Source organism: Macaca mulatta, chromosome 16 (assembly GCF_049350105.2).
Source record: "Macaca mulatta isolate MMU2019108-1 chromosome 16, T2T-MMU8v2.0, whole genome shotgun sequence".
In the NCBI taxonomy this organism is placed as follows: Eukaryota; Metazoa; Chordata; class Mammalia; order Primates; family Cercopithecidae; genus Macaca; species Macaca mulatta.
In genome coordinates, this window is record NC_133421.1 from 85,501,183 (window position 1) to 85,527,477 (window position 26,295).

The 26,295-nt window shown below is 50.6% G+C and overlaps 1 protein-coding gene and 1 long non-coding RNA gene across 6 annotated transcripts in view; both read left to right on the forward strand.

The window, feature by feature from the left end:
* UNK (unk zinc finger) overlaps positions 1–26,295 on the forward strand; it is a 43,253-nt gene that overhangs the window by 10,019 nt on the left and 6,939 nt on the right. For 3 of the 5 annotated variants that reach the window (XM_015120397.3, XM_028836801.2, XM_077972815.1), the window contains exons 2-9: positions 16,982–17,191; positions 19,880–20,056; positions 20,223–20,353; positions 20,843–20,978; positions 21,529–21,646; positions 23,471–23,555; positions 25,061–25,203; positions 25,620–25,820. In XM_015120397.3, coding sequence (XP_014975883.1) covers positions 16,982–17,191; positions 19,880–20,056; positions 20,223–20,353; positions 20,843–20,978; positions 21,529–21,646; positions 23,471–23,555; positions 25,061–25,203; positions 25,620–25,820 — 1,201 coding nt within the window. The remainder of the gene's footprint in view (positions 1–16,981; positions 17,192–19,879; positions 20,057–20,222; positions 20,354–20,842; positions 20,979–21,528; positions 21,647–23,470; positions 23,556–25,060; positions 25,204–25,619; positions 25,821–26,295) is intronic. The other 2 variants (XM_028836802.2, XM_077972814.1) reach the window with 2 other exon arrangements.
* LOC144335961 (uncharacterized) lies at positions 5,509–11,323 on the forward strand. Its single transcript, XR_013407286.1, has 2 exons — positions 5,509–5,653; positions 10,392–11,323. It is a non-coding gene; the product is annotated as an uncharacterized LOC144335961 (long non-coding RNA).

The following is a 26,295-nucleotide window of genomic DNA, read 5'->3' on the forward strand; positions in this document are numbered from 1 at the left end:
AATGACTTCTAATGAGGAGGGGGAAGGTCCATGTCCCACCTTCCTATGAAATTTTGGCCTATTCCCAAATCTACCCCCACATAAGAGAAGTAGTTATGTTCTGTAAAGAAGAGGTTGATAAAAACCTTTAGCATGGTGTTTTGTGACTTAGAAGTTTTAAGTAGTCGTTGTTATATCTAAGCATTTATTTATTTTGGTAAGAACATTACCATATGTTTCTGATGTCACTTCTACTGTTAAGAGGTGCCAGGCATCTGGCGGCCTGCCACTTCAGGATTTGTGTGAATCGGACTATCTAAATATAGTATAAATTAGAGACCAGTACTTGTATTTCCTGATTAAAAACAAACTAACCTCTGTTTCACTATTGAAGTAAGAGTACTTTACAATGAACACAAAAAATGTATATTAAATATCCAGTAGAGCATGCTAAAGTGAACATTTCTGTTTTTATTTCAGCAACTTATTTTATGGTATTGTAGTTATGGCCTGTGCGAAACTCTCCGACATGTTCTAAACAGCTTTCAGAGAGTCACTGAGGCTTATTTGCTACTACTCTTGTTTTTCCTTTAGCTCAGTTAAGAAATGCTTAGTTAGCGGGGCATGGTGGCTCACGCCTGTAATCCCAGCATTTTGGGAGGCTGAGGTGGGTGGATCACCTGAGGTCAGGAGTTCGGGACCAGACTGGCCAACATAGTGAAACCCTGTCTCTACTAAAAATACAAAAAACTAGCTGGGCGTGGTGACAGGCACCTGTAATCCCAGCTACTAGGGAGACTGAGGCAGGAGAACCACTAGGACCCAGGAGGCGGGGGTTGTAGTGAGCCGAGATCACGCCATTGCACTCCAACCTGGGCAACAAGAGCGAAACTCTGTCTCAAAAAAAAAAAAAAAAAAAGAAAAAAAAGAAAAGAAAAGAAATTAAGCATTTCTTAACAGTCAGCATGGTAGTTAGGAGTACTGACTCCAGGGTCACACCACCTGGATTTGAGGCCCAGCTCTGTCAGTTACTAGCTGTGAGATCTTGGGCAAGTGACTTACCTCTTTGTGTATCAGTTTCCTGAGAATAGGAATATTCCCTGTCTCATGGGGTTGTTATAAGGGTGAAATAAATGAGTTCATATATGTAAAGTGCTTAAAACAGTGCTTGACACTTAGCACAGTGTAGGTACTGTTCACCATTATTTGAACTGGGCTGTGTCACTGCTTTCAGTTGCATTGCTCCTTGCTTCAACAGCCCTGATTGAATGCCTTCTTTAGTTGCATCCACACTAAAATATATTCTTCAGTTCCTAGGGCATGCACGGGACAGCAGCATCTTCAGAGAACAGTTCTCTCTTCCACATCCACTTGAATTCTTATTTCATTCTCCAGTCTTTGTAGCGCCTCCATCATACTGCTTGTATCTTATATGATGGATGTATGTTCTAAACTGACCCACTCAGTTTAGGGCCAAATACTTTGTTGTACAGAAAACTGTACAAAGAACATGTTAGTTTAAACATATTACTAAAGTCATAAAACTGGAGGTTTTCCAGGCTAGCTTTTTCAGGCTAACTATGTACAGAAAAACTTTGTGGGTTTTTGTTTTGTTTTATTTTTTTAATTTTTTTTTTTTTTTTTTTTTTTGAGACGGAGTCTCGCTCTGCCACCCAGGCTGGAGTGCAGTGGCCGGATCTCAGCTCACTGCAAGCTCCGCCTCCCGGGTTCACGCCATTCTCCTGCCTCAGCCTCCCAAGTAGCTGGGACTACAGGTGCCCGCCACCTCGCCCGGCTAGTTTTTTGTATTTTTTAGTAGAGACAGGGTTTCACCGTGTCAGCCAGGATGGTCTCGATCTCCTGACCTCGTGATCCGCCCGTCTCGGCCTCCCAAAGTGCTGGGATTACAGGCTTGAGCCACCGCGCCCGGCCAGTTTTTGAGATAGGGTCTTGCTCTATTGCCTGGGCTGGAGTACAGTGGCATGATCTCAGCTCACTGCAACCTCCGCCTCCTGGGCTCAAGCGATTGTAGTGTGTCAGCCTCCTGAGTAGCTGGGATTACAGGTACATGCCACCACACCCAGCTAATTTTTGTATTTTTAGTAGAGATGGGGTTTCACCTTGTTGGCCAGGCTGGTCTCACACTCCTGGCCTCAAGCGATCTGCCCGTCTTGGCCTCTCAAAGTGCCGAGATTACAGGTGTGAGACACCATGCCCGGCCAGAAAAACTTTGAATAAAGTCAAGGTATTATATGATTTGGGGGAGAATGAACGGGGCTTTTTTGTACTCTTGAATATTCTCTAAAATCAGTGATGTGGGCCGGGCGCGGTGGCTCAAGCCTGTAATCCCAGCACTTTGGGAGGCCGAGACGGGCGGATCACGAGGTCAGGAGATCGAGACCATCCTGGCTAACACGGTGAAACCCTGTCTCTACTAAAAAAAAAAATACAAAAAACTAGCCGGGCGAGGTGGCGGGCGCCTGTAGTCCCAGCTCCTCCGGAGGCTGAGGCAGGAGAATGGCGTAAACCCGGGAGGCGGAGCTTGCAGTGAGCTGAGATCTGGCCACTGCACTCCAGCCCGGGTGACAGAGCGAGACTCGTCTCAAAAAAAAAAAAAAAAATCAGTGATGTGAGTGACCCTTACATGAACCTTCCTCAGTTTCACCAGCTCTAGGCCCCATAGGGCAAAGGGACAATTATAGAAAGAAGGGACCGGCCGGGTGCGGTGGCTCAAGCCTGTAATCCCAGCACTTTGGGAGGCCGAGGCGGGTGGATCACGAGGTCAGGAGATCGAGACTATCCTGGCTAACATGGTGAAACCCCGTCTCTACTAAAAATACAAAAAAAAAACTAGCCGGGCGTGGTGGTGGGCGCCTGTAGTCTCAGCTACTCGGGAGGCTGAGGCGGGAGAATGGCATGAACCCGGGAGGCGGAGCTTGCAGTGAGCCGAGATCACGCCACTGCACTCCAGCCTGGGAGACACAGCGAGACTCCGTCTCAAAAAAAAAAAAAAAAAAAAAAGAAGGGACCATGGACACACAGACTAGTTGCACACCTTCCTGGCTCTTGTTAGTTCTTGGGGCAGGACAGCTCACAGGTGTCAGAATGTTCCAGTGAGCCCCAGTGAAAAGTGGGCTGAAATAATTGCCAGTGATTGGCTCCCCCACTGTAAAACACTGACTTGCTTGAGTGCGCGTAGCACCTGAACTGTGGGTTGCTGTGTGTGTGTGCACATGCGTGTGTGCACAGGTGCGGTCGGGAGTTTCATTGCATCTAGGGGCTTCATAGTGGCCATAAGATCATATTGTGTTTACTCTGACTAAAGGCCAGTGTGGGATCAAAGGAGGTTCAGACACACTTAGAAATTCACTAGACACTTTATTTGCCTGAATAATACTCCCTGAGCTTGCTTTTTCTGTCAGAGAGAATGTTCTAAATCAGGATCACTTTAGAAGATTTGGAAGCCACATCTCTGTAGCTGTGTAGTGTGTCAGATCCATCCAAATATTTACCTACCACCAATTATAGCTTTATTTTCCCTTATTTTTTAAAGCTTTTTTTTTTTGGGGGGGGGGGGGATACAGTCTTACTCTGTCACCCAGGCTAGAGTGCAGTGACGTAATCATAGCTCACTGCAACCTTGAACTCCTGGGCTCAAATGATCCTCACTTCAGCCTCCTGAGTAGCTGGGACTACAGGCCTGTACCACCACACCTGACTGATTTTTTATTTTTAGATTTGTTTCGTGAAGTCAGGGTCTTACTATGTTGCCAGGCTGGTCTGGAACTTCTGACCTCAAGCAGTCTTCCGTCCTCTGCTCCCCAAAGTGCTGGCCTGAGACGCCACACCCAGCCTAAACTAAAAGCCATTTTTAGTAACTCCCACCAATGTGGTTACTATTAGAAAGTTGTATGGTTTCTGGGTCATGTTTGGTGTCAGAATGTGTACATATATCCTTATAAATATCGAATGTAGGGCCGGGCACGGTGGCTCAAGCCTGTAATCCCAGCACTTTGGGAGGCCGAGGCGGGTGGATCACGAGGTCAGGAGATCGAGACTATCCTGGCTAACATGGTGAAACCCCGTCTCTACTAAAAATACAAAAAACTAGCCGGGCGTGGTGGCGGGCGCCTGTAGTCTCAGCTACTTGGGAGGCTGAGGCGGGAGAATGGCGTGAACCCGGGAGGCGGAGCTTGCAGTGAGCCGAGATCACGCCACTGCACTCCAGCCTGGGAGACACAGCGAGACTCCGTCTCAAAAAAAAAAATAAATAAATAAATAAATATCGAATGTAGAACTGATAGTAGTTTACCTTTCAGATTTGCAAAAATAAGGAAAGATTTTTAGCAGCTTGTAAGAAACATATACATACTTGGATGAATAATTAGAATTTTAATTTACAGCTCATATGCTCTTACAGTATTCTCTTTGAGGGTAAAACATACTTTATTCTCAAACTTAAAGAACCTTGGATAAGCCATGAATTATGGCCTCAGTGACTACATTTCTTTTTAGGAGTTATATGTGGGGGAAGGAAAGAAGTAGGTACACGGAAGTGTTAACATGGAAAACAGGAGATTACAGAGAAGCATTATTTGAGCCTTTGGATACTACAAATAATCTTCAACAATGACTGGGGTTTTTTGGCTTTTTGTTTTTCCTTTCCTTTTGTGCTTGTTGCAGAATCCTATCATGTTGTGGTTAGATTTCAGTAAAGAATGTTTAAGATCAGGACTTTGTCTTGCATTTAAAAAAGACCCTGTATTCAAGTTAAAGCTTGTATATATTTGTTTTTTGTTTTTGTTTTTGAGACGGAGTTTTGCTCTGTCCCCCAGGCTGGAATGGCCAGGAGAGCAGCAGGAGCTGCGGGAACAGGTGCTTCCTCACTGGCCACTCCATCTTGAAAACTCATGGCCCATGTCCCGAGGCTGAGTGGCATCCAGAGTGAGTTATTCTACCGGCTCAATCTCTTGTCCCTTTTGTTGGGCTTACACCTTGCTGTTCACTGTTCTGGGATTCACCAAGTCCTGAGCAAATCTGGTGTTGCAGCACCACCTCTTTCTGTTGGCTTGTCTTTTTTTTTTTTCTTTAGATGGAGTCTTGCTCTGTTGCCCAGGCTGGAGTACAGTGGCGCAATCTTGGCTCACTGCAAGCTCCGCCTCCCGGGTTCATGCCATTCTCCTGCCTCAGCCTCCTGAGTAGCTGGGACTACAGGTACCCACCACTATGCCTGGCTAATTTTTGTATTTTTAGTAGAGACGGGGTTTCACCTTGTTAGCCAGGATGATCTCAAGCTCCTGACCTCATGATCCACCCGCCTCGGCCTCCCAAAGTGCTGGGATTACAGGCATGAGCCACCGCGCCTGGCCCTGTTGGCTCGTCTTGGTTGTCTGGAATTCATCATTGTCTTGCCTATATGTCTCTGTACTCAAATCTGTAGGTTTGTCCAAATCAGATTATAAACAAACATAAAACATACAGGTGGACATTCATGCAGACATGCACTCCACAAAAAGATTGACCACAGCTCTTTTTTTTTTTTTTTTTTTTTTTTTTTTTTTTTTTTAAGACAGTCTTGCTCTTGTCGCCCAGGCTGGAGTGCAATGGGGGGATCTTGGCTCACTGCAATCTGGGCCTCCTGGGTTCAAGTGACTCTCCCGCCTCAGCCTCCTGAGTAGCTGGGATTAAAGGTGCATGCTACCACACCCAGCTAATTTTTGTATTTTTTAGTAGAGGCGGGGTTTCGCCATGTTGGCCGGGCTGGTCTCGAACTGACCTCAGGTGATCCCCCCCACCTCAGCTTCCCAAAGTGTTGGGATTACAGACATGAGCCACCACGCCTGGCCTAATTTTTGTATTTTTAATAGAGATGGAGTTTTTCCCTGTTGGCCAGGCTGGTCTTTGAACTCCTGATCTCAGGTGATCTGTCCACCTTGGCCTCCCAGAGTGCTGGGATTACAGGCATGTGGCACTACACCAAACCACGGTTAGTTTTTGTGTTTTCAGTAGAGACGGGGTTTTGCCATATTGACCAGGTTGATCTCAAACTCCTGGCCTCAGGTGATCCACCTGCCTTGGCCTCCGAAAGTGCTGGGATTACAGGCATGAGCCACCATGTCTGACTGGTACCCAGCTTTTGCCAGTAGTCATCATGATACCCATTGGTTGTTGGAGGAAATAGAAACAGGAATTAATCTGTAGTGGCTGTGCATGGTGGCTCATGCCTGTAATCCCAGCACTTTGAGAGGCTAAAGAGGGTTGCTTGAGGTCAGGAGTTTGAGACCAGCCTGGGCAATGTCATCTCTATAAAAAAATATAAAAATTAGCTGGGTGGGGTGGCAGGTGCCTATATAGAGTCCCAGCTATTCGAGAGGCTGAGGTGGTAAGATTGCTCGAGCCTGGGAGGTTGCAGTGACCTGTAATTGCACCACTGCACGCCAGCCTGGGTGACAGAATGAGACTCTTTTTTCAAAAAGTAGATCTGTAATGGTCTCTGCACATTCTCAGCACCAATGACAAAAGAGGAGCCAAATGCCAGCAACTGACTCTGTGTGTGAGGCGGAAGATCTCAATGTTAGTGTTCAGGTGAGGAACAAAGCTGAGCAGACATGATGTGGAATAGAGAGCTTGCTGAGTTAATTGTCAGGAGAAGTATCTAAGTCAGAGGTTGGAGCTGCTTCTCTGTGTTTTATTGGGTTCGTGCAGAGCTGCTTTATACCAGGCTTGTACCACTTGGTATGCTTTTTGCTTTTCTTTTCACTTCTACACCTCTCAGACACCTGCTGTGGGTCAGCTCTGTGCAGGGGTACAAAGATGATAGATGTGGCAGTGTATAAAACAGTCAGAATCCACTGTGGTGGCTGTACCAGCAGTATTCACATAGTGTAGTAGGAACATGGAAGAGGGGGCAGGCAGGGTCAGGGAACCCTCAGGGTGATCTAGACCCAGGGGACAACATGATCAAAAGTATGGAGATGTAAGGGTGTGATGCGATGAGGCATATCAACTGTTTAGAGCAGAGGTCACCTGTAATCCCAGCACTTAGGGAGCAGAGGCCAGAGGATAGCTTGAGCCCAGGAGTTCGAGATGTGCTCGGGCAATATAGTGAGACCCCTTTCTCCACAAAAAGGGGAAAAGAAGACAAAAATACCCAAGTGTAGAGCAGAGGTCGGCAAACCAGCCTGCATACCAAATCCAGCCTGCTGCCTGCTTTTTTATGGCCCACTTTCTTTTGAGACAGGTCTCAGTCTATCCTCCTGGCTAGAGCACAGTAGGACAGTCTTGGCTCACTGCAGCCTTGACCTCCCAGGCTCAAAGAATCCTCCTGCCTCAGCCTTCTGAGTAGCTGTGACTATAGGTGTGCACCACCACACCTGGCTAATTTTTGTACTTTTTTGGTAGAGACAGGGTTTTGCCACATTGCCCAGGCTGATTTCCTAACTCCTGAGCTCAAGCAATCCACTGCCTTGGCCTCCCAGAGTGCTGGGATTACACGCATGAGCCACTGTGCCCTCCCTTCACATTTTTTCAGTGACTGAAAAAAATGACATTTCGTGATGTGACGATTATATGAATTTCAAAGAGTCCCTAAATAAAGCCTCCTTTGGGCCAGGCATGGTGGCTCACGCCTGTAATCCCAGCACTTTGGGAGGCTGAGTTGGGCGGATCACGAGGTCAGCAGATCGAGACCATCCTGGCTAATAAAGTGAAACCCTGTCTCTACCAAAAATACAAAAAATGAGCTGGGCGCGGTGGCGGGTGCCTGTAATCCCAGCTACTTGGGAGACTGAGGCAGGAGAATGGCATGAACCCAGGAGGCGGAGCTTGCAGTGAGCAGAGATCGCACCACTGCACTCCAGCCTGGGCGGCAGAGCGAGACTCTGTCTCAAAAAAAAAATAAATAAATAAAATAAAAAATAAAAAATAAATAAAGCTTCCTTTGAACCTGCGCTCATTCGTTTCTCTATTGTCCTGGCTGCTTGTGCCCTTCAGTGGCAGAGTTGAGTAGTTGCAACAGGAGACTGACTATATGTGATGCTCATTGCTTCACATTGCTGCACGTATCAGCATACCACTTTTTTTTTTTTGAGACGGAGCCTCGCTCTGTCGCTCAGGCTGGAGTGCAGTGGCGCAATTGGGCTTATTTCAAGCTCTGCCTCTCGGATTCATGCCATTCTCCTGCTTCAGCCTCCCGAGTAGCTGGGACTACAGGCGCCCGCCACCACACCCAGCTAATTTTTTGTATTTTTGGTAGAGATGGGGTTTCACTGTGTTAGTCAGAATGGTCTTGATCTCCTGACCTCTGATCCGCCCACCTCGACCTCCCAAAGTGCTGGGATTCCAGGCATGAGCCCCTGTGCCTGGCCAGCATACCACATTTTATACATTCTTCATCACTGTTGCATACCTCTTATGTCAAAAGAAGAGAGGAAGAGAAAAATGCACTTCAAGTATTACACTTTTAAGGCTCGGTGGCATGTGGATTATTTTGTTAACACATTCGGTGGCAAAGCATCTAATAATAAAGATAGCTGTGACTGTGCATGGTGGCTTATGCTTGTAATCCCAGCACTTTGGGGGGGCCGAGGCAGGAGTACAACTTGAGCCCAGGAGTTGAGGTTGCAATGAGCTGTGATTACACTACTGCACTCCAGCCTGGTGATAGAGAAAGAAAAAGAAAGGAATATTCCTTTAATTTTTTTTTTTTTTTGAGACGGAGTCTAGCTCTGTCTCCCAGGCTGGAGTGCAGTGGCGCGATCTCCACTCACTGCAAGCTCCGCCTCCCAGGTTCACGCCATTCTCCTGCCTCAGCCTCCCGTGTGGCTGGGACTACAGGCGCCCGCCACCGCGCCCGGCTAATTTTTGTATTTTTAGTAGAGACGGGGTTTCACCATGTTAGTCAGGATGGTCTCGATCTCCTGACCTCGTGATCCGCCCATCTCGGCCTCCCAAAGTGCTGGGATTACAGGCGTGAGCCACCGCGCCCAGCCAATTTTATTTTATTTTATTTTATTTTTTTTTGAGATAGAGTCTCGCTCTGTCACCCAGGCTGGAGTGCAGTGGCGTGATCTCAGCTCACTGCAACCTCCATCTCCCGGGTTCAAGTGATTCTTCTGCCTCAGCCTCCTGAGTAGCTGGAACTACTGGCACCTGCCACCACACCTGGCTAATTTGTATTTTTAGTAGAGACGGGATTTCACCATATTGGCCAGGTTGGTCTTAAACTCCTGACCTTGCGATCCGCCCGTCTTGGCCTCCCAAAGTGCTGGGATTACAGGCGCGAGCCACTGCACCCGGCCCCCACCTTTTTTTTTTTTTTTTGGAGATTGCTCTGTTGCCCAGGCTGGAGTACAGTGGTGCGATCTCAGCTCATTTCAACCTCAACTTCCCTGGTTCAAGTGATTCTCATGCCTCAGCCACTCAAGTAGTTGGAATTATAGGTGTGACTCACCACGCCTGGGTAATTTTTTTTTTATTTTTGGTAGAGACGGGATTCTCCATGTTGGCCAGGCTGGTGTCAAACTCCTGACCCCAAGTGATTTGCCCGCCTTGGCCTCCCAAAGTGCTGAGATTACAGGAGTGAGCCACTGCACCTGACCTAAAAATTTTTTTCTGACCATTGCTTTTTTACGAGTTGGGAATATTGTGATAAGTGCTTCATCTGATAATGCTGATGAATTTTTTTCAGCATAGATGTCTTTTTTTTTTTTTTTTTGAGACAGGGTCTCGTTCTGTGCATGCAGTGGTGCAACCGTAGCTCACTGCAGCCTCAAACTCTTGGGTTTAGTGATCCTCTCACTTCAGCCTCCCAAGTAGCTGGGACTACAGGTGCATGCCTGGCTTCGTTTTCTTAAAATTATGTTTTAAAAATGTTTTAGTGATGGAGTCTTGCTATGTTGCCTTCAAACTCCTGGGCTCAAGTGATCCTCCCACCTCCGCCTCTTGAGTTGGTGGGATTACGGGGATAAGCCACTGCATGCAGTTAGGAATATTTCCTTACAGCAGAATTTCTTCACAAGAATGAAAACTACATTTTTGTAGTTTCAGTTGCAGGCTACAACTGAAGCAGGTTTCTGAGTGGCTCGTTTGTTAGCTAGGCAAGGAAAGCCATTTACTGATGTTGAGTTAATTAAATTGTGTTTGATTGCAGGAGCTGGAGAAGTGTGTCCAGAGAAAACACACTTTTGTTTGAGAGTGTTAGCTTTTCAGCAGGAACAGTGTCTCAAAATGTTGAGGACGTTAGAGCAACATCAGTAGTCAATTAAAACAGAAGGCTGGGCTGGGCGCCATGACTCACACCTGTAATCCTAGCACTTTGAGAGGCCAAGGTGGGCGGATCACAAGGTCAGGAGATTGAGACCACCCTGGCCAACATGGTGAAACCTCGTCTCTACTAAAAATACAAAAATTAGCTGGGTGTGGTGGCCCACGCCTGTAGTCCCAGCTACTCAGGAGTCTGAGACAGGAGAATCACTTGAACCCGGGATGCAGAGGTTGCAATGAGCCGAGATCACACTACTGCACTCCAGCCTGGTGACATAGCCAGACACCGTCACCAAAAAAAAAAAAAAAGACCGATTTCATGTGGTTTTTCCTGGCTGTTGATGAGTCCACAGCTAGTTACTATTACTGTTTAGTTTTTAACTTATTCATGGAGTTGATGCCAGGTTTGAAGAGAGTGAGGAATTAACCTCTATGAATAGTTTGTTTGGAACAATTACAGGTGAGAGTATTTTCAAAAAAGCTAAGAAAACACTAATTCAGTACAACCTAAAGTGTAATCTGCTAGTATCTTTTACAACTGGTGGTGGTAAAAATATGTGTACAGCAGAAAAATAATTGAACAAATTTACGAAACTTGTGAAAATGTAAGGTGGTTTATTCATTGTGTTATTCATCAGCAGGTACTTTGCAGAAAATGTTTTAGTTTATCATGTGTTATTAAACCCTTAGCATCAGTAATTTTACTTGGTTTTGTGAATCATCATCAGTTCCATGAGTTTTTGTCCGAAATAGAAGCTGAATATTCTGATATGCCCTGCTACGCAGTAGTTTGATGACTGAGCAGTGGTAGTTTTCTTTCAACTTTTTGAGCTCAGGGCTGAGATTGAAAATTTTCTGAGTGAGGAGAATCGCTCTCAACCACTATTAAATGCTGAATGGCTTTGGAAATTAGCTTTTGCTGCAGACTAGGTAATGTTTGTTAATGAATTCAACCTAAAACTCCAAAGTAAAACAGTGCTTATGCAAACCTTATGCTTCAGGGAAGTCATGTTGATGACAGCAAATGTTTAAATCATTATGTCATGTTAAGCTGCCTTGTATACTTCCTGTGCTGTCAAAAGTGAAAACAAAGGTAAGCTCTCCATTCCTACACACATGTTCCAAATGCAGGCTATAGTTCTATCAGGGATTTTGCATCTCAATGTGAACACAAAGGAAATTTCTCTATTTTGAAATCCATCAGGTGGGCACGGTGGCTTACACCTGTAATCGCAGCACTTTGGGAGGCGGTGGGCAGGTCACTTGAGGTCAGGAGTTCAAGACCAGCCTGGCCAACAAGGGGAAACCCCGTCTCTACCAAAAAATACAAAAATTAGCCGGGTGTGGTGGCGCATGCTTGTAGTTCCAGCTACTCGGGAGGCTGAGGCAGGAGAATCGCTTGAATGTGGGAGACAGAGGTTGCAGTGAGCTGAGATCACGCTGCTGCACTCCTGCCTGGGTGACAGAGTGAGATTCCATCTAAAAAATAAAAATTAAAAATCTGCACAATTGAGTTTACGACATATCTTCAACTGGAAGTGATTAAAAGATAAGTATTAATAGAATTCTGGCCATGCGTGGTGGCTCACACCTGTAATCCCAGCACATTGGGAGGCCGAGGCTGGCGGATCACCTGAGGTCAGGAGTTCAAGACCAGCCTGGCCAACAAGGGGAAACCCCGTCTCTACCAAAAAATACAAAAATTAGCCGGGTGTGGTCGCGGGTACCTGTAATCCCAGCTACTCGGGAGGCTAAGGCAGGGAGAATCGCTTGAACCCGGGAAGCAGAGGTTGCGGTGAGCCAAGATCGTGCGACTGCACTCCAGCCTGGGCGACAGAGCGAGACTCCGTCTCAAAAAAAAAAAAAATTAGTGGAATTCTATAATTGTCATCTAAGAGATGGATATCCTGAATAAAAATTATATGCTTGGCTGGGCGTGGTGGCTTACATCTGTAATCCCAGCACTTTGGGAGGCTGAGGTGGGCAGATCACAAAGTCAGGAGATCGAGACCATGGTGAAACCCTGTCTCTACTAAAAATACAAAAAATTAGCCGGGTGCGGTGGCGGGCCCCTATAGTCCCAGCTACCTGGGAGGCTGAGGTGGAAGGATCACCTGAGCCCTGGAGGTTGAGGCTACAGTGAGCTATGATTGCACCACTGCACTCCTGGGTGACAGTGAGACTGTCTCAAATGGAAAAAAAACAAGCCCGTGTGCTTGTGGAATGTTATCAACATTTAGCAATACCTATATATGTGAAAAGACATTTTCAAAGATGAAATACATAAAAATCTCATTACAGGCCAGGTGTGGTGGCTCACACCTGTAATCCCAGCACTTGAGGAAGTCAAAGCCGGGGAGGATTACTTGAACTCAGGAGTTCATGACCAGCCTGGGTAACATAGCGAGACCTGTCTGTACTAAAAATCAAAAAAATTTAGCTGGGCATGGGGGCATGCGCCTATAGTCCAGCTACTCCAGAGGCTGAAGTGGGAGGATCACTTGAGCTCAGGAGGTCAAGGCTGCAGTGAGCCCTGCTTGAGCCGCTGCACTCCAGCCTGGGCAACAGAGCGAGCCCCTGCCTTAAAGAAAGAAAAATTTTTATGTGTGTGTATGTGTGTGTGTGTGTGTGTTTGGGTGTGTATATATATAAAATATATATGTATGTATTACAGAGTCACAATTAACGATGAACATTTGTAATCCATTTTGATAAAAGGGATCCCCCAACTTTGCAAAATGTTATCCCCTCAAAAAGAAATCTAAAGTCCGCTGGGTGCAGTGGCTCATGCCTGTAATCCTAGCACTTTGGGAGGCTGAGGTGCTTGAACCACAGGGGCAGAGTTTGCAGTGAGCCGAGATCATGCCACTTCACTCCATCCCGGGCAAAAGAGTGAGACTCTGTCTCAAAAAAAAACCAGAAAAAGAAATCTAAAGTCTGAAATATTTACCATTTGGTCCTTTATAAGGGGAGTTTGCTGGCCGGCACAGGGGGTCATGCCTGTAATCCCAGCACTTTGGGAGGCTGAGGCTGAGGCTGAGGCGGGTGGATCACAAGATCAGGAGATCGAGACCATCCTGGCTAACACGGTGAAGCCCTGTCTCTACTAAAAATACAAAAAAATTAGCCAGGTGTGGTGGCACGCACTTGTAGTCTCAGCTACTCGGGAGGCTGAGGCAGGAGAATTGCTTGAACCTGGGAGGCGGAGGTTGCAGTGAGCCAGGATCACACCACTGCACTCCAGCCTGGACAACAGAGGGAGACTCCGTCTCAGAAAGAAAGAAGAAAAAAAAAAAGTTAAATTCGGGCTCTAGGAAGAGGGTTGAGCACCATGCAGTGTCATCTGGACAGAGAAAGGCCAGTAACAGAGAGGTCAGTTTAGGAAAAGATCCTAAGTCCCTGATCCAGGGCAGTGGGAATGGAAGTGAAGAGGCTTACCATGGAATCTGTGGCTCACTGTCTGTCCTGATCTATGAGAGCCCTGCCAGCTAGAGCCTCTGTGGAGTCTTATCTGCACGTGGCACCGTGGACATGTCTGCCCCAAGTCAGCAGGCTCACCAGGTCTAGCTCCTGTCTTCGGGGACCTTTCCTTCTCCAGGACAGACTGTGCCCAGAGGCAGGGTGAACATATCCTAGGTTTCTCCTCCTGCCTCCCTGTGCTTTCATAAGGCACTGACACCAGGCAGGCACGTGTCACTCTTAGAACTACCAGGTTTAGCAAATAAAGGATGCCGGCTGGGCATAGTGGCGCATACCTGTAACCCCAGCTCCTCTGGAGACTGGGGCAGGGGGATTACTTGAGGCCAAGAGTTTGAGGCTATGCTATACCATGATTGAGCCTGTGAACAGCCACTGCACTCCAGTCTGGGCAACATAACAAGACCCTGTCTCTTAAAAACAAACCAGGATGCCAGTTACATTGGAAACAGATAATTTCTTTTTTTTTTTTTTTTTTTTTTTTTTTTTTGAGATGTAGTTTTGCTTTTGTTGCCCTGGCTGGAGTGCAATGGCACGATCTTGGCTCACTGCAACCTCTGCCTCCTGGGTTCAAGTAATTCTCCTACCTCAGCCTCCTGAGTAGCTGGGACTACAGGCATGTGCCACTATGTCTGGGTAATTTTTATTTTTTTTTTTTTTTTTAGATGGAGCCTTGCTCTGTCACCAGGCCGGAGTGCAGTGGCGCGATCTCGGCTCACTGCAACCTCCGCCTCCCAGGCTCAAGTGATTCTCCTGCCTTGGCCTCCCAAGTAGCTGGGACTACAGGCACAGGCCACCACGCCCAGCTAATTTTTTTTTTTTTTTTTTTTGAGACGGAGTCTCGCTTTGTCACACAGGCTGGAGTGCAGTGGCCGGATCTCAGCTCACTGCAAGCTCCGCCTCCCGGGTTCACGCCATTCTCTTGCCTCAGCCTCCCGAGTAGCTGGGACTACAGGCGCCTGCCACCTCGCCCGGCTAAGTTTTTTTGTATTTTTAGCAGAGATGGGGTTTCACTGTTGTAGCCAGGATGGTCTTGATCTCCTGACCTCGTGATCCGCCCGTCTCGGCCTCCCAAAGTGCTGGGATTACAGGCTTGAGCCACCGTGCCCGGCCCCAGCTAATTTTTGTATTTTTTAGTAGAGACAGTTTCACCAGGTTGGCCAGGATGGTCTCGATCTCTTGACCTTGTGATCCGCCCGCCTTAGCCTCCCAAAGTGCTGGGATTACAGGCATCCATGGGCTCATGCCACCGCGCCCAGCCATTTTTTAAATATTTTTAGTAGAGACCGGGTTTCACCATTTTGGCCAGTCTGGTCTTGAACTCCAGACTTCAGGTGATCCACCTGCCCCGGCTTCCCAAAGTGTTAGGATTACAGGTGTGAGCCACCGCACCTGACCAGAAACAGATAATTTCTTTAGGATAAGTATGTCCCATGTAATATTTGAGACTTAATTAGGCTAAAATATTATTCATTGCTTATATGAGATTCCAGTTTAACTGGGTGTTCCGTCCTTAATCTGCCCATTCTAACCATGCCTCACTCTTCTGTGCTGCTGTCTCTGGGCCCAGCTTCCTTCTTTCAGGAAAGTTCCTTCTCTCCCATTTTCTGTTACCTCCTGAGGTAGTTTCTTTGTGGGTCCAAAAAGTCAGGAAGAGGATGTACCTCCCAGGAGAGGGATGGTTGTAGCAGTTTGAGGAATGGGTATCCCAGCTCAGTGCCAGGCTTGGTGCCTGTGTGCAGCAGGAGGGCACAGCTTTCTGTCTAACCAGACAGTAAAGGAGAAGAACCTTTGCTTCAAATGCCAAAGGGACCAGGAGAACATCAGGCTGTAGGGAGCCTTCCAGATTTCTGCCTGGGGTCTTCAGGATGTACCTGGAGCCCAGAGATGAAGCCCTTGAAATTTGCAGTTTGCCTCCTGCACCTCACCTTATTCTCCTTTTCTTGTTTCTGTTCCCTTCCTATTCCATGCACATCCACAAAGGTACTGGGAGCTCTTAGAGCCAGACACACTCTGTCTCTAAGCTCATCCTGTTCCTGTTCCGAAAACACCTTCAAATTCTTCATCCGCTAGTACCTGTCCTCCCCGCTTCCCCTTTCCTCCTTCCTGCATCCCATCCTGGGTCAAGGATCCCTCGTTTGGATTGACTTGTTCCCTTCATGCTTCTTTCTGCAGTCTCCAAGCCTCTGGCACCATCCTTCTGAATGGCGTTAGATGCCCTATCCCAAGTCATTTGTTGCTTGCATTGTTAGGCTTGAGAGACTAAAGAAAACTACACTAACTGCTTGTCCTTCCTGGGGCCAGGGGCGGGGGGGTCCAGTCTAGGAGACCCCCCAACCTGGACACATGTAGTGAACAAAAACCCAGATGTAAGGGGGTAAGTGGGTCTGGGGCCTTCCACTGGGTGGGATGTGGGAGAAGAGATTTGGGAGTGTCTTGGATGTTACACATGCAGGGCAGAGGAGAGAGACCAGTGAAGGTTGGGAGGAGGCGGCCAAAAGGAGACAGCTTCATGCCCCCAGGACATAAATAGCCCGGCTGCTGCAGGTACTCCACGTGAGGTGACACGACCGGGACAGAACAGGCTGGAGCAGCAGGGGCGGGGTTGGGGGGTGGGTCTCTTCAGAACGTCAGTATGAGTTTTTTTCCCCAAGCACAGATCTAGGTAGCGCTAGGAAATGTCTCTGGGCGGAGGCGGGCAGACAGGACGGTAATTACTGAGTCAGTAGTCCCGAGGGATGCCTTGTGACCTGGGCTTTCAGCTTCAGAGCTGAAAAGCCTAAGTGCTTATCTGCAGATTCCTCCTCTCAGCCCACAGCCCCAGCTCATGCTACAGGCAAGGCCTGCAACAACAGGCAGGTGGACCTGGGTAGCAGAGGCCTGTAGAGTTTGGCAGAGGTGCCTCATGCTCTTGTTTGCAGCCCTTTGCCTGTGATTAGTGGTTTGACTTGGGAAACCTTGGAAAGGGCTCAGAGAACCAAGCTGCTGACTAACGCCACAGCTGGTCAACACAGCAGACAGCTGACCGCCGAGGCCGCTGTGGTCTCTGGTTCCTGCCTTTCAGGCTGGTGTGGGACTGGGGTGTTGGTTTGGATCCTAGAGCTGAGGTGTAGCCTTACAGCTCCGGGTCTCTCCTGGTGTCCCAGTGGAACTAGCACCCCAGAGCAGGGCCCTCCGGGGACTTGGCAGCTAACTTCTTGCTGGGAAGCAAGAGATTTCATTCTCTGCTCCTGGCCTGCCCCACGTGGGGCTCTCTCTGCAGGTACCTGAAAGAATTCCGCACGGAGCAGTGCCCACTCTTTGTGCAACACAAATGCACGCAGCATCGGCCCTACACCTGCTTCCACTGGCACTTCGTGAACCAGCGGCGCCGCCGGTCCATCCGCCGTCGGGACGGCACCTTCAATTACAGCCCTGACGTCTACTGCACCAAGTACGACGAGGCTACAGGCCTCTGCCCGGAGGGCGACGAGTGAGTGACCCAGGCTGTCCTTAGAGGAGCCCCATGTCTCCTTCTGGGTCAGATGCCCTCAGGGTAGGCTGGGCAGATTCTGGGAAGCCATCCAGAGGACTGGTTGCAGCCCAGCCCATGGCCCGATCCTGGGCTCAGACCCCACCATCCCTGGCCGTGGGCTGCGGGGAGGTGCCATTTCCCTTTCCCACTTTTAGGAAATGTAAGATGCCTTTCTTTCACTAAGCCTAAGGGCCCACATCTAAACCCCGGAGGCTCCCTGGCCTTTTTTCATCCTCCCCTGGGGATCACAGGGCCCCTCTCCCTATCCGGGAGGTACACTTGCCACATCCCGTGCAGTTCCCACCAAAGCTGGCTGTTTCGAGAGAGCGCCTCACTGGTGCCCAGGTTTGCTGACCCTAAATATTTTACTGTAAATCTCTGTAGAGAAATAGGGCACAGCACTGACAGACATAGGAAGGTGCCACACCTGGGAGTGTCACTGATGGAACATTCACTGACCCTGCTTGTCTCACAGAACCTTCCCTATGTCAGCCCTCTTTTTAAAAATTTGTATAATTGTATTTATTTAGACAGGGTCTCCCTCTTTCCCCCAGGCTGGAGTGCAGTGGCACCATCCTCGCTGCACCCTCAAACTCCACTCTGTTGCCCAGGCTGAAGTGCAGCGGTGCGATCTTGGCTTACTGAAACCTCCGCCTCCTGGGTTCAAGTCATTTTCCTGCCTCAGCCTCCCAAGTAGCTGGGACTACAGGCGTGCACCACAAAATATGGCTAAGTTTGCATTTTTAGTAGAGACAGGGTTTCACCATGCTGGCCAGGCTGGTCTCGGCCTCCTGACCTCAGGTGATCTGCCCTCCTCGGCCTCCCAAAGTGCTGAAATTACAGGCATGAGCCACTATGCCCAGCTTCGGTTCATTTATTTGGTTTTTTTTGAGATGGAGTCTTGCTCTGTTGGCCAGGCTGGAGTGGGCACCTGCTTCCACCAGCACTTCCATGTCAGTTCACTGCAACCTCCACCTCCTGGGTTTAAGCAATTCTACCTCGGCCTCCCAAGTAGCTGCGATTACAGGCGCAGGCCACCATGCCTGGCTAATTTTTTTTATTTTAGTAGAGATGGGGTTTTGCCATGTTGTCCAGGTTGGTCTCAAACTCCTGACCTCAGGTGATCCACCCACCTCAGCCTCCCACAAGTGCTGGGATTTACAGGTGTGAGCCACCGCGGCTGGCCATGATTTAAAACATTTTTAATTTGTAGAGATGGGTCGGGGGATGTCTTCACTGTGTTGCCCAGGCTGGTTTCAAATTCCTGGCCTCAGATGATCTTCCTGCCTTGCCTCCCTGCTGGGATTGCAGGTGTGAGCTACTGGCCCGGCCTAGCACCTCTTTCTCACGGAGGCCCGAGGCTTGCTGACCCTACCCCTAGCCTAAAGAAGCACTCAGGGGGCCGGGCGCGGTGGCTCACGCCTGTAATCCCAGCACTTTGGGAGGCCGGGACGGGCAGATCACGAGGTCAGGAGATCGAGACCATCCTGGCTAATACGGTGAAACCCCGTCTCTACTAAAAATACAAAAAATTAGCCGGGCGTGGTGGCAGGCACCTGTAGTCCCAGCTACTTGGGACGCTGAGGCAGGAGATGGCGTGAACCCGGGAGGCGGAGCTTGCAGTGATCCGAGATCGTGCCACTGCACTCCAGCCTGGGTGACAGACAGAGCGAGACTCCGCCTCAAAAAAAAAAAAAAAAAAGCACTCAGGAGATGAAGGCTATACCTGGGTTTTGAGTAGATCATTTGCTTCTCTGATGGCTCCCAAGCCTGGGCAGCATTTGTTCTCCCAGATGTCTGTCCTGCCCAGGAATGCCAGGCCCTGTTGGGCCCTGTTTAGGCTGCAGGCAGCAGCAGGGCAGTTCTCTTACCCCGCAGGAGGGCTCGCCATTGCCTTCTTCCTAGTGTACCTTCCAGGCCATAGTGAAAGCTGTTCAACAGTTAGGGAAAGGCTGGGCGTGGTGGCTTACGCCTGTAATTCCAGCACTTTGGGAGGCTGAGGTGGGCGGATCATGAGGTTAGGAGATCGAGACCATCCTGGCCAACAAGGTGAAGCCCCGTCTCTACTAAAAATACAAAAATTAGCTGGCCATGGTGGCATGTACCTATAATACCAGCTACTCGGGAGGCTGAGGCAGGAGAATTGCTTGAACCAGGGAGTCGGAGTTGCAATGAGCCAAGATCGCACCACTGTACTCCATCCTGGCAGCAGAGTGAGACTCCGTCTCAAAAAAAAGAAAACAAGGCCGGGCGCGGTGGCTCACGCCTGTAATCCCAGCACTTTGGGAGGCTGAGACGGGCGGATCACGAGGTCAGGAGATCGAGACCATCCTGACTAACACGGTGAAACCCCGTCTCTACTAAAAATACAAAAATTAGCCGGGCGTGGTGGCGGGTGCCTATAGTCCCAGCCACACGGGAGGCTGAGGCAGGAGAATGGCGTGAACCCGGGAGGCGGAGCTTGCAGTGAGTGGAGATCGCGCCACTGCACTCCAGCCTGGGAGACAGAGCGAGACTCCTTCTCAAAAAAAAAAAGAAAACAAACAAACAACAACCAAAAAAACAGTTGGGGAAAGGGCAGGGGGTAGACAGGGAAGCCTAGGCTGCAGGCAGCAAAGTTGAGTGTCCCCCACTACCATGTTCCAGGTGCCCATTCCTGCACAGAACCACAGGAGACACTGAGCGCAGGTACCACCTTCGTTACTACAAAACTGGAATCTGCATCCACGAGACAGACTCAAAAGGCAACTGCACCAAAAACGGCCTGCACTGCGCTTTTGCCCACGGGCCCCATGACCTCCGCTCCCCTGTCTACGACATCAGGTGGGCTGGGTGCTGGGCTGGGCTGATGGCAGTAGGCTGGGGTCCAGGGCAGGGGCCTGGCGGCTGATGACGGTGAGTACCTCAGACTGCAGTGGAGGGCTGGCACTCTGGTTCTTGCCCCCTCATGCCCCCTCTCCACCCTCTCTGTTCTTTCCTCTCCTCCCAGGGAGCTTCAGGCCATGGAGGCCTTGCAGAATGGCCAGACCACAGTAGAAGGGAGCATAGAGGGCCAGTCGGCTGGGGCTGCGAGCCACGCCATGATAGAAAAGATCCTCAGCGAGGAGCCTCGGTGGCAAGGTACAGGCATCCACGCCTCGGCCGCGCCCTCCCTGTCCTGCTCATAGCTGCCCTGGGGATTTGACTCACCTCCACCTATTGCCTGCTGTAGCCGAAGCCCTGACCTGGCCCGCATCCCACCCTACATCCACCATTCAAAAGGCACCTCCAGGGGCGTTTTCTCTGACACATCATGTTCCCAAGATCCCCCCAGGCTTTCACATGTGCACAGGCACGTACATAAGTGCACATGCAAATGTTTTCAGCTCTGCAAGAGTGCCCTTTCACCCTGTGAGCTGTGAGTGTCTCTCTGACGGACAGCATCTGTCGTCCTTGCTGCACCTGGGGCTGTGCTGTGGCCTGGGAGGAGGGGCCCTACTCACATCTCGCAGGGGCCTCCTGTCTTGGACTCCTTCCCAGTGGCTTCTCCTTCCCTCCACTCCAGTCCTGCTAGTCTTGGGGTGCTCCAGCTCCTCTCACCTGACCCCTGCCCTCTGGCCCCCTGTGCAGAGACTGCTTATGTGCTGGGGAACTATAAGACGGAGCCTTGCAAGAAGCCCCCGCGGCTGTGCCGCCAAGGCTATGCCTGTCCCTACTACCACAACAGCAAGGACCGGCGGCGGAGCCCCCGGAAGCACAAATACAGGTCCTTTGGCCCCAGGAGGCCAGCCATGGGAGGGAGGAGTGGCAGGGAAGGGGTCAGACAGAGGCTGCTCCCACTGTGGCTCTCTGGGAGGAGGGGAGGCTGGTCCTGGGGATGACAGGATCGCAAACCCAGGGCCCAGGGGAGGGCATAGTGAGGATGGCTGGACAGTAGGAGCCCAGCTTCACCTCCTGCATGAATGAGGACCCTGGTCAGACCGTCTCTGAGGCCCCACCGCTTCTGAATCTTGAGGGGAATGTGTTGGATGAGGACCAGGCTGCAGTGTGGACAGTGTGGTTGTGGCTCCAGCCTGACCCTACTTGGGCTAGTGGGAGGGCCTGGCCAAGGGGAATCAAACAGTATCCTTTGTGGTGATGTGACCAGGCTGGGCCAGAGAAAGAGCTTGACTTGTGGCACCAGCAAGGCCCTGACTCTGCAGCTGGTCTTTTCCATTTCTGTGCCCACGCCAGTAAGGCTGGGTCCAGGTGGCACCTGCTAGGCTCCGATCTCACCCTCTCCTTTCTCCATCTGACCCCACCCTCTTGTTGGCCAGGTCATCTCCATGTCCAAACGTCAAGCACGGGGATGAGTGGGGAGACCCTGGCAAGTGTGAGAACGGAGACGCCTGCCAGTACTGCCACACCCGCACCGAGCAGCAGTTCCACCCCGAGGTGGGCCCCACAGCAGGGTTGGGGGGTGGCTTTGGGAAGTAAGGAGAGGCAGGCAGGGTCAGTGGAGATGTTGGCAGAACCCATCCTGATGCCATCCTGGAAGAGGGACTTGTGGCCACCGGCTCTTCCCAGGCAGTGCCTAGAGGAACCCCGCAGGCTGAATTTGGCATCTTCTATTCTGAGCCCACACTCAGCAAGCAGCCCTCTGCTTCCAGTTGTGTGTCCCCCAGGCCTCCGGACAGGGCAGGTGTAGATGGAGTGGGGCGACCTGGCCACTCTGGGCTTTGCACCGCTCATGGTGCTTGTAATCCAGTGAATCAGGATTGAAAAAGTAGGGCCAAGCATGGTGGCTCATGCCTGTAATTCCAGCACTCTGGGAGGCCAAGGTGGGTGGATCACTTGAGGTCAGGAGTTCACGACTAACCTGCAACATGGTGAAACCCCATCTCTACTAAAAATACAAAAATTAGCCGGATTTGGTGGCAAGCACCTGTAACCCCAGCTACTTGGGAGGCTGAGGTGGGAGGATCGCTTGAACCCGGGAGGCGGAATTGCAGTGAGCCAAGATCGCGCCACTGCACTCCAGCCTGGGTGACAGAGCGAGACGCCCTCAAAAAAAAAAAAAACAAAACAGGGCCAGGTGCGGTGGTTCACACCTGTAATCCCAGCTCTTTCGGAGGCCGAGGCGGGCAGATCACAAGGTCAGGAGATCAAGACCATCCTGGCTAACATGGTGAAACCCCATCTCTACTAAAAATACAAAAAAAGTTAGCTGGGTATGGTGACGGGCACCTGTAGTCCCAGCTACTCGGGAGGCTGAGACAGGAGAATGGCGTGAACCCGGGAGGCGGAAGTTGCAGTGAGCCAAGATCGCACCACTGCACTCCAGCCTGGGTGACAGAGCGAGACTCCCTCAAAAAAAAAAAAAAAAAAAAAAAAGGGCCAGGTGCGGTGGTTCATGCCTGTAATCCCAGCTCTTTCGGAGGCCGAGGTGGGCAGATCACAAGGTCAGGAGATTGAGACCATCCTGGCTAACACGGTGAAACCCCATCTCTACTGAAAATACAAAAAAAGTTAGCTGGGTATGGTGACGGGCACCTGTAGTCCCAGCTACTCGGGAGGCTGACAGGAGAATGGCATGAACCTGGGAGGCGGAGCTTGCAGTGAGGTGAGATCGCACCACTGCACTCCAACCTGGGTGATGGAGCGAGACTCCGTCTCAAAAAAAAAAAAAAAAAAAAGGATTGAAAAAATAAGCTCCTTCCAGTGAAGTAGCCTGGGCCATATCAGTGTGCCTAGGTCTTGTCTGGGGTTCAGAGAGGCACCTGCAGTCCTTGCCCTTGGTGTTCCATGGAAGCCACGACACCCTGAGGTAGACACGCGGACAGAAACTACCTTATGTAGCTGCAGACAACAGAGTGGAAGGTTACTTAGTATAGGTCGCAACCCAGGTTATCCTGGCAGGGGTCACATTGGCAGGGGTGGCTGCCTGAGATGTGGCTCTCTTAATGCCCAGGAGGCGCATTCAGAGGCACAGCCCTGGCCATGCCCGTGAGTGGAGAGTCGCTGGGGCATCCCTTTGGGAGGGCTGGTGGGACCTGTGACCCCAGAAGGGAGGCTGTCGGTGACAGTGGGGAGTGGTGGTGGGCTGCCTCAGGAGTTTGAGTAAGAAGCTGGTAGGGAGAGACATAGTGGAGGGGAGGGGAGGGGCCGGGGACACAGGGCAGGAGATGACTAAGCCAGCCCACCCATGCTGGAGGAAGGGGAGCCTGCCCAGCCTTCCCTCAGGGCCTGAGCCTGACCCGCCTCTGCTCTGCCCTCCAGATCTACAAGTCCACCAAGTGCAACGACATGCAGCAGTCGGGCAGCTGTCCCCGAGGACCCTTCTGCGCCTTTGCCCACGTAGAACGTATGCTGTTCCCATTGCCCCAGGGCAGTGCCCTCTCCCACCCCTCCCTCCCCTGGCCCGCTCAGGCTCAGGCCGGGGATGGCCCCTGGCAGTACGCCCTGCACAGGAGTTCCGGCCTGCCAGCAGTGGGCCTTGTCCCCACTGGAAGCTCCGTTCCCCCATCTTTCTGGAAGTAGCCTTGACGGCCGAGAGCTTCCAAAGTAGTGAGATAGAGACTGCAGGGATTGTCCCCCTGGTTGGGCACTTACGGTTCCAGGGAGGGTTGAGGCACTGTGCCTTCCATAGCTGACGTGGCAAATCCCACCAGCCACCCATGTCATACCCATGACAGATATCACTAATGGAACATGGAGCTCTTGTCTGCTGAGTGCTGCTCAGGCCTCTAGAGCAGAGCTAGCCAGTTAGAATATAATGCAACCCCCATATTATATAAACCCCATGTCATTTTAAAGTTAAAATCTTTAAGCATGTTAACAAAAATAGCAAAATATGAAAATTAACTGGGCATGGTGACACATGCCTTTAATCCCAGCTACTTGGGAGGCTGAGGCATGAGAATCACTTGAACCCAGGAGGTGGAGGTTGCAGTGAGCCGAGATCATGCCACCACACTCTAGCCTGGGCAACAGAGCGAGACTCTGTCAAAAAAAAAATTTTTTTTAATTGGAAAGTATGTTGTTAAATTAATTTTAATAACATATTTATATTTAGCCCAATATAAAAGGTTATTATTTCAATATACAAAATTTTCAAGACATTTTACCTTTTTTTGTAGTAAGTCTGTGAGATCTGATGTGCATTTTAATGCCTACAGGATATTTCCATTCAGACCAGCCTATTTCAGGTACTCAGTAGCCACGTGTGGCTTTCGGCTGCCTTGTGGGACAGTGTGGGTGTGGATCCTCAGCATAACACTGTGGGCTGCCACCAGTCTCAGAGACAGAGCTCTAGTTTGTACCTGCTAACACCTCTTTCTACCCCAAGATACTGCCCTGGGTCTCCTTAACCTCTTTCCAGGCTCAGGCCCTATCTCTGAGATGAGAATGGAAAATAAGTTGAGGGCCTTGGGAGGGAGAAGCATATTCTTGATGCGGAGGTGGTCCCCGGCCATGGGCGTTGGGGCCGCCTGGTTAAGACAGCATAAGGAAGTGATTCAGGCTTTGGAGTTGTGCGGATCAGCGTTCAAGTCCCAGCTCTTCTGTTTTTCAGCTCTGTCCCTTTGGTGGGTTTACCTGACCTCTCTGAGCCTCAGTTTTCTTGTCTATAAAACAGAGACCATGTTACTGGTATCTTCTGGTCACCATGAAGATTCACAATCACTGCAAAGTGCTGGCACAGTACCTGGTACACAGTAAATGCACAGACATGGCATTACTAGAGATGTCGTAGGAACCTTCCCTTTATGTGCAGGGGGATTCGTGGTCTCCTCTGGAAGGGACCCAGGAACATTTTTGGAGGGACAGAGCTGCCTCGGGCCTGCTGACCCCTGCCCCTGACTCTTGCAGAGCCACCCCTAAGTGACGACCTGCAGCCTTCCTCAGCTGTGTCCAGTCCCACCCAGCCGGGTCCTGTCCTGTACATGCCGTCTGCCGCCGGAGACTCGGTGCCTGTGAGCCCCTCCAGCCCGCATGCCCCTGACCTCAGTGCCGTACGTGCCCATCCTGGGGAGTGGGTGGGCACCATGCCTGACAGAGCCAACACTTGCCTCCTAGGCCCTTTCAGCCTGGGCTTGGGAGGTCATCCTGATATTTGTCCTCGGGCCAGGGGGATCTGTCTTTTCCATCTCAGCATTCTTTGTCAAAAGCCCAGGCACGGGGGTGGGGTAGGGCAGTCTCCAGAGCCTGTGCTGATGAGCCTGTAGGACTGGTGGCAGGGACACAGCCTGAGGTCACCCCCTTTCCCTCGTGAGCTTCGGGCTCCCTGAGTGGTCGCTGCTGCTCGTTGGCAGATTAAAGTGGAACTGAGCCCCTTGAAGACTCCCTCTGAGGAGGGTGGAGGACGGGCCACACACCAGCCTACACTGTGCCCACCGGCCCACTCCCTCCCTCCCCTCCTTCTCCACAGCTCCTCTGTAGAAACAGCAGCCTAGGCAGCCCATCTAACCTCTGCAGCTCCCCGCCGGGCTCCATCAGGAAGCCCCCAAACCTGGAGGGCATTGTCTTCCCCGGGGAGTCTGGCCTGGCCCCTGGCAGCTATAAGAAGGCTCCCGGCTTCGAGAGGGAAGACCAGGTGGGAGCCGAGTACCTGAAAAATTTCAAATGCCAGGTAAGGGATGAGGGAGGCAGCAGTGAGGTTAGCCTTCTCCTGCGTGGGGCAAGAGAATCTTGGAGGAGTGTCCTGGTCCAGCTATGGGGAGGATGACTGGGAGCTAGGACTCCATTGTCCTCGGCCTCTTCAGGACTGAACAGAGGGAGCAGTATCAGCCCATTTGCAGCTGAAGACAGGAAGGCTGGGGAGGCTGCACAGCCTCCCCGGGGCCGCAGAGCTGGTTAGGAGAGAAGCCGGATCCCGCCTGGGTGCGGTCGTTCCCCTGCCCTGAGCTGCCTTCATAGAAAGGCAGGGTCTGGGGGAGCAGGACACAGGGGTCCCTAACTGGACCTGGAGAGAAACCTTCTGGGCTTACATGAGGCCTAGTGTCACCTGGAGGAGAAAGGCAGCTCCCTGCTTAGGGTAGGGGAAGAGAGTAGGGGTGGGGAGGAAGAAGGGGGTGTGTGCATGCATGTGAAGAGGGGTTGCATGT